Source organism: Cyanistes caeruleus, chromosome 3, assembly GCF_971803275.1.
Source record: "Cyanistes caeruleus chromosome 3, bCyaCae1.hap1.1, whole genome shotgun sequence".
Taxonomy (NCBI): Eukaryota; Metazoa; Chordata; class Aves; order Passeriformes; family Paridae; genus Cyanistes; species Cyanistes caeruleus.
Genome location: NC_141703.1, coordinates 15,470,946 through 15,488,079, shown reverse-complemented (window position 1 = coordinate 15,488,079; position 17,134 = coordinate 15,470,946). Strand labels below are relative to the sequence as shown.

At 37.9% G+C, this 17,134-nt stretch overlaps 1 protein-coding gene across 13 annotated transcripts in view; it reads right to left on the bottom strand.

Moving 5' to 3' along the window:
• The window catches only part of SH3KBP1 (SH3 domain containing kinase binding protein 1), a 213,656-nt gene that overhangs the window by 20,302 nt on the left and 176,220 nt on the right, over positions 1-17,134 (bottom strand). For all 13 annotated transcript variants that reach the window (XM_086879946.1, XM_086879948.1, XM_086879951.1 and 10 more), the window contains 4 exons: positions 14,287-14,388; positions 10,371-10,422; positions 6,538-6,618; positions 3,965-4,127 (listed from right to left, as the gene is read on the bottom strand). In XM_086879946.1, the coding sequence (XP_086736072.1) occupies positions 3,965-4,127; positions 6,538-6,618; positions 10,371-10,422; positions 14,287-14,388 (398 nt within the window). The remainder of the gene's footprint in view (positions 1-3,964; positions 4,128-6,537; positions 6,619-10,370; positions 10,423-14,286; positions 14,389-17,134) is intronic.

Genomic DNA, 17,134 nt, shown 5'->3' with positions numbered 1-17,134 from the left:
GTTCACTTAATGTTATACATTGTACTTGCCATCATTATCAGGTCACTTGATAAATACAGTAGTTTTTCCACTATGACTATTCCCAGTGTAACACTATAAGAAGTATGATGTAATCAAGGTACCCGATTTAGGGATAAAAATACAGATCTGCCCCAAAACAACCCAGGCAGATATGTATGATGCAATGCAATAATTAGCTGTTGACAGTAAAATAAGTAGTGAGCTCAAAAATCTTGCTGCTTTTTTTTGTTGGTCTCTGCTTTTGATACCATAAGCTGATGACAGATGGCCTGAACCTTAACTCATGGCAGCAGCTTATGAGCAAAACACAAAGTGGCTGGAAACCCTATTTCAGGCTTCAGGAAGGCTGTGATAAAGAGCTGAAAATTTTTATTAAAACCCAGAGGAAGTCATAAATTAAGTGAATATATATCCCATTAAATCCTGTGTGACAAGTGAACAAAAAAATATAGACAATCAGATTAAAAGCAAACTAGTCCTTCACAGATCTCAGTATGGCAGGCAGTCTGCACCAGGAAGGACACAGAAGAAATTTAACACATGCATAGAAAAATGTATTAATTGGAAAGATGATAAATAAGAGTATTTCCAAGTGATCTACCCAAACAATTAGTTTTCTTACTTTTTAAACTTTAACTTTTTCTTATATTGCTTATATATTTGTAAATCTATAAGAAGCAATAGTTTCTTGGCTGACAGAGCAATGAGCATCTGACTGCATACTCTGTTTTGTACACATACATTTCCCAGCAATCTGAGAGCACAATGTGAGCTGGAAACACTCTAGGAAATGTGTGAGTATGGCTTTGGAGAGATTTTTAGAATGGCATGATTTAGGGCTGAAAGTCACAATGTTTACCATTTTTCTACAAAAGATACCAAGATATATGACAACAGCCCCATAAAAAAACCTCCAGCCCTGTTCTCAGAAGAATTAACAGGCTTATTATGCCACTCTGCATTCACACAGTTGTGAAAAGAGTGGAACCCTCCCTTCTCATTCACAGTGTCTCCCTCTCTGCTCGTGCCCATACAGACAGGCTGTCAGCTTGACCAGACATGATCAGCCTGAGAGAAACTCCACACTAATAGAAGTCCCACTGCAAATGGATTAATTTCCATCTGGAGCAACTCCCTGACCCATACGGCTGCGCAGCTGCACAAATGCTGGTGCTAAACATAAGGGAGGCTGTGGGAATGGGGTGCCAGGACAAGGAACCCTGTTAGCAGTGGTATGGACATGGACTGGTTTAAACTGATTGCAAAGATGCACCTTCTTTAGGTGTTTATGGCTTACCTACTCCATAGATTTGACTTAGATGTAAATTGTATAATCACGGTATGTCTAAGTAAGCTGCAAAGCCTTTGGAACAAACCGACAGCTACTCCCTGTCCCACATGGTTTTTATGTGTCCTACTGCCCTTGAAGACCTACTCTGCCTCCACTGAAGGAGGATTATATTTAAATGGGAAAACAACCATCATTACAAAAAGTCAGTGAGATGCATAAGATGCAAGCCACTTACTCAGGACAGAAGAAAACTCTCTTTGGCTTAGCAGCTGCCATGGAAATCTCATGGGACTCACTTTGTAACTACAGCAATTTTCCCCTAAGGATCATGTACTGGTTTTGGATGGGATAGAATTAATTTTCTTTATTGTAGCTTGCATGGTGTTATGTTTTGGATTTGTGCTGAAAACAGCATAGATAACAGAGCGGTGTTTTCATTATTGCTGAGCTGTGCTTGCACAAAGTCAAGGCCTTTTCTGCTCCTCCTGTCATCCCACCAGAGAGGAGGGTGGGGGTGGACAAGGAGCTGGGTGGAGACCCAGCTGACCCCAACTGACTGAGGGGTGTCCCACACCACATGGCATCATACTCAGCCCTTAGAGATGAGGGAAAAAGGAAGTGGAGGATGTTTCAAGTTACACCATTTGTTTTCCCAAGTCACCACTGCAGGTGATGAAGCCCAGCTTTCTAGGGGATAGCAGAACACCTGCCTGCCCATGGCATTCTTTGCTTGCACATGCATCATTTTCTTCTCCTGTTTAATAGTCCTTGTCTCCACCCACAAGTTTTTTCACTTTTGCCCTTCCGATTCTCACCCCCATCCCACTGTGGGGGAGTGAGTGAGTGTCTGCACAGCTGCCCACCAGGGTTAAACCACAACAGGTGAGCCAAAGTTCTTCTGATTTAATTTTTATTCTAATTGCTTTAGGTTATTCAGATTCTGGAAATGGATACCAGTAAGTCTTAAAATAATTACTATCCTATTAAGCTGAATGGATTTTTAAAAAATCACCTTTATTGAAGTGACTGCTTCCTCAAGTTTCTTATTTCTTAATTATCCAAGCAATTCAAAGTATTTTCTATTTTTTCTGTGCTAGACATAGCAAAGTTTAGACAATTAAGAACATGAAAAGATTACTGTTTAGGTGTGCCTTTTGCCTTTGATAATGCAAAAATTGAAATATCTTTAAAAAATACATGGTTACATCATACAATTTTGTACTTAAAAAAAAAAAAAGGAAAACAGAAGAGCAGCAAAATACCCTTCCAAAATTCTAAATGCTAAAAATTTATAGTATGTTTAAAATATTTCAGGCAAAGGATAGAACAAAAGAATAGCTACTGCTGTGCATACCTCACTAGAACTGAACACTGGGGTATGCATTGGTCTTTCCAAGACATCACATAGCTAAATCTGAAGATTATAGCAAATACTTGTATCTCCAAGTATGCCCAGGTGATCAGCAAGTATGGACTGTATTTTGGAGCAACTGGACAAGCATGTTCAAAGCCAAGTCCAAAAGAAGCTGTGGCAGTAGCACCTGGATACAAGGGTAAGTTCTCAGAGGTGTACAACCAAAGTATTTCAGTAAGATAAAACTGGGAGCACAAGGCAGATGCCTTTTTTCATTTGCCCTAGATTCCTCACTAAGAGCATTTTTAAAATTTAACCATGTGTGGAGGAATGAAGGGAACCAATGTCTAGCATTTCACTCTAACCTATACTCTATTCCAGTATTTAACTCACCATTACTATACTTTAAGTCCAGTAGTTCAATGGTAGCTAATTTTCCTAACAGTACAATAAACAGTAAAAATATTTCCATGAATATATTCTAGTTTTATGGCAGGATGCACAGCTTGCCCATTTTAGACCACTGTTTTTATTCTGGTTTTCATCTAGCTCTATTCACTATACATAAAGGAAATCTACAGTGCACAACCCAGATGATGATGACTAAAATGTAGTCAACCTAGACTTAATTAGGACTACAGTGAGGCCTTTAATTTCTGCAACCTTTACTCTAGCAAAGAATAAATGGACTTGTGTTGGCAAGTCCAGTTTCTCGGTGCTCCTCAAAGGCTGTAACCACCTCTGACAATAAGCATCATATAACTGCAGATTGACTACCAACATTAAAGCATGAATACTTGACAGCACTGTTCTACAGTGGCACCAGCTGAAAGAGCAGTGAAGACATGTATTTTGCTGAAGTTTGATCTGAAATGATCAAAGAAAGCAGACTGAAACCAGCTGATAGTATTTGAAACGTACATTGCCTAATGCTATTCCTAAGAACAATCCAAGCCACTGATTCAGTGCCCAAGCTAAGCTGCAGTAATTTAAGGTAAACTAAGAAAATCAAGATTAGACTAACATTCTGATGCAAGTATTTCCCACACATTCTGCACTATTGCAGTAACAGCAGAATTGCATCAGTAGAAATGAACTAGTCATGAACAGTCTAAGACTGTTATTATTGAGGAGATGTTATGACCCAGCCAGATGACTATAAGGATCATCTTTTTTTCTTGTTCTTTCAATACAGCTTACTGTGAAATAAATCAGGACATCAACTGTAAAACCTAAATTCTTTAAAAGGGCGGTTTTCCCACTAATCCCAAAAGCATTGGATGGAAGAATAGCAATACCTTGCATGAGTCACAGGCACAACTGGTCTTTCTGGTCGTCTCGGGGGCAAGGTACCAGGTCTGTTCACAGCGTTGGCTTTGGGTGGACGAGGTTTCTTCGGAGGTATAGCAGGAACTGAAGGCTTCTGCAAGTCTAACTGTTTTTGCTCTCTCTCTGATCTTTCTTTAAATCAATCATTTCCAGAAAAAAAACCAGGGATATTATTAAGTGGAATTCATTTGCACTCACAAGTCTACATTCAAAGAAGAAATCTTCAGCTGTAGATAGACTGCATACAAAAAAACCCCTTTCCATTTCTGTTCTAAATCACTCTTTATTTGATATATTTATCACAAATCACTTGTTCAACCTGCCTAGCTGTTCTGCCTGCAGCTCCTCAGCCAAAACAAGTGTGCAGCATCTTAATGGGAATACTATTTTTTATTTTAGTAACTTATTGGTTTCTGACTGTAAAGTAGAAGAATGGCAAGAATTTACATACCAGATGGTACAACTTCCCATGAGCACAACTTATATTAAATTTTAATATGAAACAATATTAATTTAGAAGGTCACAAAAATAATTATGCTGGATATTCTTAACATCTCTGGGGCAAACAGAGAAATACCATTTTTGGAGGGGAAAAAAGTATGTTTCAAGTGAACTACAGTTAAGTGAAAATAAAATACAAGCACAAAAATACAATGTCTAGCAGGACATAAACCTCTCAGAAAAATCAGACCTATTATTTAGGTTTTAAGCACAGACTTATATGCTGAATTTTTCAGCTTGCTGATGAAAACCTTGATCATTTGCAGAACTGATTATGCATAGTTAGGGAGTGCTGCCATGTTAATATCCAATGCCAAACATGTAATGCCTGTGCATGTGCATATTAATAACTTTTCTAAATAATATACTCTAAATTCCTAATACAAAACAAACATGCAAGCATGTTTGCCACACCAGAGAAGACCTGATTTTTCTTAAAGAAAGGACAAAACTCTCCAAGGAAGTAGAGTTCTGCTCTCTATATCCTACTATATCAACACCCCACTTCCCTTGATAATGCTGCCTATGATATGCCATGAATGTTATACCTCTGTACACACATAAGAGGTATTGGGAATGTTCCAGGGCATTGCTTAATGGGTTCTTAATGACAACCCATTAATGAGATGATCATGGAATAAGTCCCCAGAAACACAATGCACATTAGGTTTGGAATAGTCCAGCTAGTGACTCCTGTTCACAGGCAGTATGCTCTGAGCAGATGCAGTCATTGGCTCCTCAGTAACACTGAAGCTTTTCCAGCATACTGTGTAATTTTTACACACTTAATCCTCTGACAATTTGTACTGTGTCAGTGTCCAGGAATCTAAATTGTATGAGGGACAGGCTGGGCAGTGTGCCAACACACAGCTCAAGGGATGTTCCTGTGCCACCCCTGCTGCCACACTGCATGAGCAATTCCTGCCACTCCCTGGTACTCCTGAAATGTAGGCTTCACTCCTACAGACTCCTTTCAGTGTTTAGAAAAGTTACAGATATTTATAGCCCAGGAGCACAACATATTTAAATTTTCTCTGCTTTTTCAGCAGTCAGCTTTGTAAACCCAAAAATGGAAAGCAAAGAGTTTTATTGCTAAGATAACCATGAGAAGAAGCACACATAACCAAAAGTAAACCTGTGTAGAGGAGCAGCTAAAACACCTGTCAGGTTTCTAAGATGTATATACAGAAAGAGATCTTGGTGCAAAGTCTGAAAGTTCTGTCACTAAATTATAACTGCACATTCTGCATTTAGTCATGTGCATACACGTGCCTTTGAAAAGGCTGCAAGTTCAAATACTTAGACATTAAGAAATCCCATAAACAAACTTGTTCATACAATCTAATAGTCCACTTAACGTATGAAACTTGACACCATCTTCAATTAGAGAATAGATGTAACTATTTTCCTGAGACTATTCACCATTCACAGTGAACACAATGAAACCATTAAAGGTTTAATTTGCTTGTCCCTGCTCTGTGTGGTACTGTGTCCCACTTCTAGCAATGTTCAAACATGGCTTTGAAGAATTTTTTTATTTCTTCACTGCCTTGCCTGTGACTTTTGTGACTATGATAATGGGGTGATTCATAAGCATTAATGACTATATCTCCACAAAATCCCTTTGTGATGCAGGAAAACCACCAACCCAGCTTTCAACTAGAGAACCAAAGCAGACAGATGTTAAGAAAAAAGTACACAGTAATCTCTGGTATTTTACTCGATCAAGCACCTGGGTTTTACAGAGCATTTCATGGGGTTTTATACAGCATTTCATGTATTGAGAGCAAATCTCCCCTTGACTTCAGTTGTGACTGCATGTACTCAACAGCTCTAGATGGGTACAGTTGAACACCCTGAATTTAGTCCATAAGCAACAATGAGAGCCTTTCCAAAATGCCTATCATCACAGTCTATCAGAGTGGAAAACAAACATCCAAACAATACACTTAATGGAAACAGAGTGGGAAATGAGGATGTGCATTGGTTCTATTTCCCTCATCTCTCTGCAGAGAATGGGCAGGAAAGCACATTTCATACCTTTTTCTTCTGTTCGATTAGGAAGACATTCTGGCCTTTCAGGTGGTATCTTCTTGATTTCATGCTTTCGATCTGTGGTCCCTGTCAAAGACAGAAACGTTTGGAATTCTGGCCAAGCCAACAAAACAGTGACGTAAGATTTAATTCTGCAATTTCTTAGGCTTTTTATAGTTTCCAATTTGAAAATTTCTTGCTAAAAATTAACATAAATTTGTACCAAATATTCACTCTGTAGCATAATGACAAAAAAGCAATTGGATATTGATGTCTTTATAATCAAGTTCACAGTTTCCAAAGTGTGCACTCCCAAAGAATAGACAGTCTCAGGCCATTCTATGGGGAAAAAAAAAATTGATAACTGCAGATTTTATCATTACAGACATAAATGAAGAGTAACTCAACAGTGTGCAGAAATATTAGGAATAAATCAATTAATTGAGCAATGTCAAGAGAATACGTGATCGAGCTGAGTATACAGAGGTTATTTTACATTAAATTAACACATCCCTCCCCTTTTTCTCCACTCCTATTAGCTGTTCACATCCACACATTAGAAGGAGGAGAAGAGCAGTGCTGGCAGCATTCTGAATGACTATTTTAATTGACAGCTTTTGGCCTGAAGGTGTAAGCCCCTGGGTTTTTCTGCCTCTGTACTAGAGGGCCTGACATACAGACTTCTGTTGCTCCAAGAAATATGGGAACTTGTGGCACCAGCAACGGGAAGATTTTGCAAAAATTTCCTGGCACCTGCAAGATAAAATCTTCTAATCCGTGTGTTATAAGAAACACTTTATTGGATATTGGCTTTGCTGCATTGGCTAACCACTAGGTGCTAATGCCATTTCAACTTAGTAGTGTTGAAAACCACTTTAGGTAACACTATTAGCATTTCAATAAAAATTACAGTAGATGAAATCCAAGAAAAGCAGAGGAGGCAGGGCAAGGAGCACAAGGCAATTTTTTGTTCCAATCTATTCTATTATATGCCATTCTCAAGTGTAGTTACATTTTCTGAATGTGATGTTGCAACTCCCTTCTGCAGCTGGTTCCTAGAAATCAGTACTCATCAGTGGTGATCACCAGCCATTGTTTCTTTACCCAAGTGTGCTGTTGGACAGGCAACAGTACCACATATCATGTCAATAAATAATACTGAATTCTCACTTATAGTTGGATTTGGTAATCTTATGGGTCTTTTCCAACGTAAATGATTCTATGAAAAAGACTTCACTGATGAGAGGGGAAGATGTTGCTCCAAAGCAATTAAAGCCTTTCAGAACACAAGTTATGCAAAGCACAAGTCAACATATTGATAATGTTGCACACACTAGTGTGTTCAAAAAGAAAGACTAGTCTTTATAGGTATATAAGTCTATATACCTAGTTACAGTAAGATTAACAGTTATCATTAACACACAGAGAGACATTCTCAGGCCAAGCATAGAACAATGAGCCTACAGCCACTAAGGAGTTCCCAGACCCAGCTGTTCTTCCTACTTGGATTGTGACCCCCAAATTAATCAACGCCCAGGCAGGCATCACAATCCTGCCTTAGCTCCCAGGTGACAGTCACCCTCAAGAAAGCTTTGGGAAGCTTGGTATCAGCTCCCAGAGGCACTCAAGAGTATTTCCACCCTTCAGCCTGGACACAGTTTTGTTGCCTACCCCAGCTACCCAGTGAAATGCCTACTGCTTTTCAATGTCTATATGTAAGGAACTTGTGCTCCTAAATTCGGCTCTCCAGTTTTCACCTTGCTTTGTAAAGTAGTGCAGCACAGATGGTCCTGGCAGTTTACTGCTGCAGAGATTATAAATTTCTATCTCTATAATAATACAGATACCTCTTTACACATATGCCACTTGTACTACAAAGACAAGTTCTAATTCTCTGCTTTAATTTTATGCTCTGCATCAGAAGATGCTGACATTTAATTATTTAGGCTGAAACTGACAGTTTTAAATTTCTTCATCACACTGTGATGGTCAAATATGCAGAAGCATTATTGAAGTTGTTACCTACTATCAACAGTAAGACTTGATGTAGAGATGTGGTAAAATACAGTGTAATCTCAGTGAAGAAATAATTTTACAAAGTAGAGGATGTCAAGGTGGTAATAAACATATGATGATTTTCAGCTCTAAATATGTATCAAACTGAGTATGAAAAGAAAGTACTGCAATAGTCTTGGCTTTGACTTTGACTTAGACTTAGATGGCCTTAATCAAATTGTCTGCATCCTTTTTGCAACCATTTTTCCTTCTGAAAATAGGCACATTATCCTCCTGTGGTGACACAGTTTAAGCATTATATGTGAACAGGTACCTATTAAAAGTGTTATTATCTAATTATAGGAGTATAAATTGAAATAAATATAAAGTTTTATAGAGTTTTTGCAAAACATGTCAGGCTTTAACATCAGTGGTCACTAAGACATCGTTATACAACCACCACTAGATGGCAAAGTCATACTGCTCTCTCTGGACACTATCACTGATTTAAAATCAAATTTATGTTTCCATGAGTCTCAAGACAGAGTGAAGAACAAACCAGGATAAGAAACACAAATATTTATGATCATGATTCTGTAGTTAAAGAACTGCATGACAAATTCAAACAAGTTAAATTATAGCATATTGATTCACAGTAAATTGTATATTGGTTTAAGTTGCATTTCTACTAACAGCTTAAGTCTGTAAGAGAGGAAAATTTACTTTTTAAAGTACCGAAAGCTGGAACACATCACAGTAACAAGAAAACTATCTGGAGATTTGACATATTTGTTTTGGTTTTTAATGTGTGCCTGCAGTGGGGGAAGCAGTAGTGCTGCTGCAGAGTTTTTACAAACTGACTGGACTTAAGAGATTAAAGAACTCCAGTTATGTTATGTTTCCACCATAACTGCAATAGAAATGAAAACTCTGAGAGCATCCCCTTGTACTTTGTATTTTTACACTACTGGAACTGAAATTTGATTTATGAGTTCGGGACTGTCAAATGCGTAGATTCTTTAACTGTTTCTAAGTTTCATGATAAAAATAAATCATGCAGGCACTTTTGAAAATTAGTATGGAGAGGTCATTTTAAAATTACAAGTAGAAGTGTGCATAGCTCTCAGCATCTACACACAATTCTGTATAACACATCACAAATTTGGTTTTGCTAGAACTTGTCTGTTTGGAAAACAGAATCACCCCTTAATACATTTGTGACACCTTTATCTACATAACCATTCAGAGTAACTCCTTTTAGTTTCATACTTGGAGCTACAGAAGTGTTGAAAACCAAGAATCTATGGCCTCTAACCTGGAGCAGCCAGTCAGATCCAGCATTCATGCAGATCTGCAAGCCTTAGATTGCAGCTCAGAGGAGACCACTGTATGACACTATTCTATAGGTATTCTAAAAAGATCTGTGTCTCTAGAATAAATCAGATCTGCTGTGAATGCAGTTTCCTCCTGCAGGTATTATCAGAATCCATATAACGTGTCTGTACTGCAAGGACATGCACACAATCAACTTCAGTCAGTGAACAAAACAAAAAAAAAAAAAAAAGAAAAACTCAAGTATCACCCCTGCTTTGATTTAACATGATTAAGTTTAATGATTAAATCATTTTGAAGTGGTACAGATGGTTGACTGCAATACTTTTAAAGCCCACCAGAGTCTTTCAGGGTTACCAATTATTTTCATTTTGATTGTGATTTATTACTTGTTGTCTAGACAATTGATTGTCAATTTTAATACAGATGGATTCTATATAAATTTGAATACACTTAATTTAGATTGAGATGTGCTCACTGACATGTGCTGTAAAAAGTCAACTGCATTTTACCTGATCCTTGTTTGATGACAGGAGCTGATGGAGGTGGTGGTTTCTTCGGTCTCTACAATTTAATAACAGAAGAAAACAGGCCTGTAAATCTCATTCATACAGAGGTTGGAGTTAATCATAAAGTGCTTAACATTAATAATTGCAAGTCATGAGACTACAGATCTGCCACATATTTCTCCTGAAATAACTTCATTAAAATGAAGAGAGAAAATAGCATTGACAAATAAAATAACTTTTTTATATTAGCAACTGAAATGTCCTGCTGAGGGGTTAAAAGTGTTCATTTTATGTACCTTAAGACTGGAGGAATACATGACCTTTGATCTAATGAAGAAGTCTATTTCTTTTAAATTTAACCTTGTAAATATTCTAACACATTTTGCAAAAAAAACCCAAAAAACAAAAAACCCAACAAAAACACAAAGAAACTCCAAGATACATGCGGCAAAACCTGAAGTATTTTCAGATCATAAATGAGGCAAAACCGCAGAACCAAATACAGCAGAAGTTACCCTTTATTCACTTACTAGGATATATTTAAAGTTCCAGTTGTGAAAGATCAGAACTTTAGATGTTTGGTGAAATGAAACAAATTATTCTGACTAATCTGTTCTTTTTATACTTTTACCTTTTCTTTTATGATGATTTTCCTAATAGATCTGTAATGGTAAGACTGAGAAACAATCACCAAAGTTTCTGGTAGTCCTGGAACAATTCCTCTTCACCTGCAGGCTGGAGGACTGATGGCTTTTCTTCTGTGCTGGTGTGTGAGAATGCATGCACAGCACACTGGCAGTCACCACATGTATGTTGGAATGAGTGCAAAACCAAACGGAGCATCGTGCTACATCAAATGACATACTTTATCTCTGACTTTAAAGAAACCCCAACAAACTAGCAAGATTATTGTAAAGAAATTGTAAGTAAAAAAAAATAAAATCTTTTTCCATATGTTCATTCTTTTTTTCTGATGTTCATCTTTTTTCCTTTGCTACAGATTAATCACAATCACTTTCACTACATTGCTGGCTATGTAGTAATGTATATTGTCTTGTGGAACACATGTGGAATGAAATGATTTTTCCAGATATACACTGCCAAACTTCAATCAGCCATTTAGGTTAGTATTTTCTCTCAAACTCTTATTGATCCCTGCCCTCCCTCCAATTATTTTCTATCTATCTATCTGCTTTTGAGAAAGATCAGTTGCTTTGTTCACTTGCACTAATTAGTTCAGTGTCTGCCCTAGAACTCTCAGATCTTGGTCTGAGTGTTGAAAGAGAGCAGGTTTGTTGTAAAGGCTGAGCGCTTGCCACATACCCTTCCAAGGGATCTCTCTCAAATCTAGCGAATTTATTGATCTCTGGAGAAAAAAAATACCAGTTTTTGCCTAGACAGGGTAAGTCTAACATCCTGAATCTCAAAGTTGTCATCCAGCAACCTTCAAGTTTCTTCTACCATCTTACCCTGACCAGCTCACCTTCTGTCATCAACCTGAGAAAGCTGTGGTTAAGAACTCAGGAGATCAGAGTGATCTTCTACAGCCTGGCTGCCATGGGCCATTGTCCACCAACAATGAGTCCCTTAAACTCACAGAGACACTTCTACAAGAATTTAGGTTTAAGGTTTAAATGCAGAAAAGTGAAGAAAAATTTGGAAAGGAAATGAGACAGTGAATGTTCTGTGATAGGCATTAGGAGTTCTGTTGATAGTGGCTGCAGAGTGAAAGAGTTGATGCTGAGGATTCAACAATACAATACAGGCATTTGGGGTTTTATTGGAGAGTGGTGTGAGACTGATCCCATTGACTGGCAATACACCAGCAGCTGGAATACAAGAGATGCACTCCCTTAGCACATCTTTTGGCTTAGCTCTCTCCTGTAAGGGGTCTAAGTCCCTGAGATGTGTCTTCCAAAGCATAACAAAGTGCAGACAGACAAGTGACAGATTCACTACAGTCACTCCTGATTAAAACCAAAGCACTTATGTAGACAAACACAAAGGAAAAAGAGTTGATGTAACAAAGTGGCTTTAAGTGAAAGCTGAAGAGGGAAATAGATTGTTTCAAAAGGACAGGTCAAGGTCAGAAAGGGTGCAATGTGAGTAGCCTCAAAAGACTCCTTGGGGGAACATGGAAGAGAGAAGGATTTACAAGGGTCTGTGCCTGGATGAGATAACCAGGAAGGTGATGGAGACAGACTAGAAATTAGGTCAACAGCAAGGAAACCAGGACTGGTTGGACAAGAGAACAGAGCTACAGAGGAGGGACAAAGAGAAAAAGGGGAGAAGAAAAAAAAAGGTGTATAAAGAAATTTGGTATAGGGGTAGAAAGTAAATCCAGATGGTGGTTTGGACTCAGGTAGTGAGCTCAGTGGAAAATCCTGTAATGGAGACCACCTGGGAGGTGGAGACTGGGACTAGGCAGTGAACAGAAAAGACCTGGAATAAATAGGCAAATGTGGAAAAGAGTCAGGCTTGGAAAACTAGGGCCTGAACAAGAAGATGGGAAGAGATCCCAAACTTTTGTTGAACAGACAGAAGAACTAGTGCAACAAATACTTTCAGACCATGGGATGGAATCCAAGGTCTCTGGATCACATCAGAAAATACCTGACAAAGTCACTGGTAAAGTATTTATCTCCTTCCCTTTTAGCATTGATTCAAGAACAGACAGATGGTCTATAGTCCTACCAGTTACTTACTCAAGTGGCCAGATCTGTGGCATTTCAAAAATTAATAAAATTTTATTTTCCATGGTTAGAGCAAACCTAGCTGCAATTTCCAAGTATCTGAATATCTAATTTATTCTACAAGTTATATTCAATTGTACTCTAAAAATCACTTTAAACATACATAATTTTTAAGTTCAAAAAGACTAAATAATTACACCACCAAAAAAGGATACCAGTAAGGATTTTTTTCTTCTATAATAGGCTCACTATGTCTTCAGGTTTTTGATTTCTGCCTCTTCGACAAATCACCTTCTTTTATTTTTAGGCCTAAAGCCAGGATATGCACTTTGCTGTAGAACTGCCTTTTCATCTCCCACAGTTTTTGCTGCTCTTCTCCTTTCCTTTTCAATAAATATCATGTTAACCTCTGTGAGTTGTTTAATAGTTGCTTTATTAAGCTTTCCAAGTTATTTAATTTTTGCCTTCGGCATCCAATTTTATTGCCAAAGAGTGAAGCTGGGCGTCAGTAAATTTTGGTTTTATCACAGAAGGCTTGCACTGTCACTGTGAAATACTCATCAAAAGCCTGATTGCAAGCTTGTAATATCCCACTGATGACTCAAAAGGCTCCTAAAAATGGAATGGACTTTTGGGGGAAGTAATCCATTACTTTATGCCAGGAAACCACAAGATTTCTGAATATTGTCTGGCAATACCATCTTTTTCAAATAAATAGGAGCTGAAAAAACTTCTGCATAGGTTTCATACCTTCTTTTTTAGTAATCCTGAGAGGTAAAGAAACATGCCTCTGATATACTAAAAGCTTATTATATTTCAAATTTCACTGTTAAAATCTTGTATTATATATATTTATATATATACTTCTCATATTCCACCACAAAATCAATGGAGAAGATTAAAGAATTCTGGATGCCATTGCATCATATGACTCAATGCTGGGACCTCCAGTTCTTCTCTCTCTCAAACTTGTAGGACACAGGACAAAGGGTTTTCAGAGCAGCATAGTGAAGGTGGAGTGACTGGATGGGCAAATCAAACCCTTCAAGGAAACTCTGTAAGATGACTTTGAGTGCCACACATTCTTCTTCTAACCCAGAATTTTTTTTTCCTTTTAAGTTATAAGATGAGAAGTAAAACATTGTCAAAATCACATATCTGAAAGAAGATTTCTTTCAGCTCTACTTTCATTCTGAATTTTCAAGCGAAAATAATATATTGCTTACCTCTTTTTCAAAATCTGAAGGGAGTAGCTTGACAAAGTTATCTGGAAAGACACCTCGTCTGCCATTGAGTTCTCCTTCCCACCAACCCACATCAATGCAATCCTACAAAACAGTAAAATAAAATGAAAACCACAGTGTGCTTGTGCACTGAGCAGATTTTTGAGCTGAAGTATTCTCTTGCATAATGTCCTGCCTGTTTGCTAGAATATGACAATTTGCTGGAGTACCAGGTTAACAGGGTAATCTCTCAGACAAAAACTTCAGTAACCACCCTGCATTCCATTATCACAGGGAGCAGCTAGAAAAGAACAATGAACATGCTGTAAGAGCTCAAGACCTTGTCTGTGTCCAAAACAAAGTGCTAGTTCACCATTTGATCTATTAAACCAGTCAGCATTTTGAGCATGCATGACCCTATGTCTCTCTGACTTCATTCTGCAGAAAGACAATAACTTAATTAAACATCATACATCAGAAGATAAAAAAAGCTCCCTTATTTCCCATACTTCCAAAAGAAAGCTTGACACATTGGAATTATTAAATTCCATCTCACTCCAATTTACAAGGGAGTGAACATCATGCACCTGGATTAATATCAGGCATCACCTTCCTTTTCTGCAGCATTTCTGAGCAGTACAATGCAGAGTGTAAAGCAAAACAAAGTACAGATAAATAAGTGAGTAAGTAAATCAGTGATTCTAAATGATTAAAAAATAGCAGTTATTTTTGTTATGAATAATAATAGTGACAGAAGCCACAACATTTTAGAGAAGGTTGAAGTTGTTCCCAAAGTCCTCAGTGCTCTATATTCACTTTTTGTGTGTGTGTATTTGCTACATAGAACACTTCCTGTTGAGATTTTCCACATTCTTTTTTCCTGAAAGCTCAAGCTGTAACAGCTCAGCTGTTTTCCAAAACACAATTACAGGAAAGTCACCCATTGTCTGCTCAGTCTTAAAACCACTTCAGCCAATTTTTGCAGTTGGCTCAATATCAGGCTGGTCAACTTTTCCTGATTTCCATAAAATCTTTTATTTCAGCTGCTAAATGGATGACAAAACAATGCAGGTTAACTTAGTGAGACCTACTTAATACACCTTAGTATAAGGTTACTTAAGGTTAATAAGTTACAATAGACAAACACTGGATGATAGTTGAGAGAAAACAGACTTGCTTTTATGCTTTGGGGGTGGTTTTTGTTACTTTTCTGTTCTAGACTCTTTATTTAGGTTATTTAGTTCTCCTGGTCTCCTGAGTATGTGCTAGCTAAACACGCCAGCTAAAGAGCCTGGTTTCTTACATCATGACTGTTTTGGTGCATTTGGATTTCCCCCCCTCCTATCTCAGTATTTTTCTCTGATGTAATGCAGGCAGAAAACAATCCTTTCATTCTTTTTTTGATAATCTTTTCTCAGGCCCAATCTTTGCTTTTCTGTATTCTCCCTTCTCTGTAGCAGGGTGGCCTCCACCAGGGAGGACAATTTCTAGGTCTTCCCACAGTTATTTAGGAGTATTAGTTATTTAGGCGGTATTTACCAGCTCTGTAAGACCTTTTTTAGTGACAAGGGCTGATTCTTGACCAGCTGATGTTTTCAAAACATCTGCTGAGTACCTACAGGGCTGTCAAGGGCTCCATGGAGGACCAAGATAATCAGCCAGTCATGCATGGCATGGGCAGGCACTGTGCAGGATTCTGCCCTTGCTACAGAGCCAGTGCCCCTCACTCCTGGTGTGAAGGCGCTCTCTCACTTGGCTCTATCTACTTGCACAGCCTAATAATCAGTGCACTCAACTGTTCTATCACATGGTGTGTTTTATAATGCCCTCCACCCCCTACGCTGCTAATCTGAAACTGCCTAAACATTTATGACCCAATTTAGATTTTGAAAAATATTAAGAATAATTCAAGCATCCAGAGACGAAAAGCTTGTGCTTCAACTGATTGCACAGCTTAGTGCTAGCAAATAATCCCGACTGAACAGCACAAGACATCACATATATGCTTTTTAGGTAGGATATTTTATTCTCTTAAGAAACACAAATATTACTCCTACTTCTTCATTTTATTAACACATGTGAATTTTTTCCTCAATGTTTTTTGAAGCTCATTTGTTTTCATGGAGCTGCTGTTTGTGTCACACATTCATAAATCCCAAACATCCGCAGGTTTGCTTTTTTCCCCCTCTCTAGCTCATCACTCAGGCTTATGCGGCCAATCACCACAGCAGATTTTCATACAGTAAGTAAATCTCTTTAGGCAGTTTCTCTTTAATTTTCTCATTTAGTTCACTTGCAAGAGGAGGCTTATGGGTCACTGAGAAAAAGATAAAGAGACTTTAGAAGCTAAAAGCTACTGATGAAATCTAGTGAAGAATCTCCATGGTGGTGCCCTCCTGCTACCCACAACTGCAGGCGTGCCATGCCCCAGCAACCTCTGGAAGCCAGCCTAAGGTGCAGGTAGAAGGTGTAGGAATCCAGAAATGGAGAGACAATTCTCTGTTTGTCCTGTTCTCCAAGAAAGTATCAATCCTATTTGCCATTGACAGAAAGGCTTCCAAATATCCCTGGGTAAACCAGGATTTATAAAAAAATTAAGTAGAAGGTGGTAGAATGTTTAGTATGCCACTGAGGTGAAAAATATAGATTTTTAGAGGGGTTTAATGGAGTAAAGATGGAGGAAAAAAGGTGTGGTTTTTAGCTCTTCTTCTTCCTTCTTCTCCATGATTCTGCAGTTTTTGGGACACAAAGAATGATTGGCTGAGAGTTACTTGCAGTTTTAGTTATGTAAGTAGATATAGAAAACTTACTTGTTAAAATATAAAAATATTTTTATATTTTAAAAAAATAT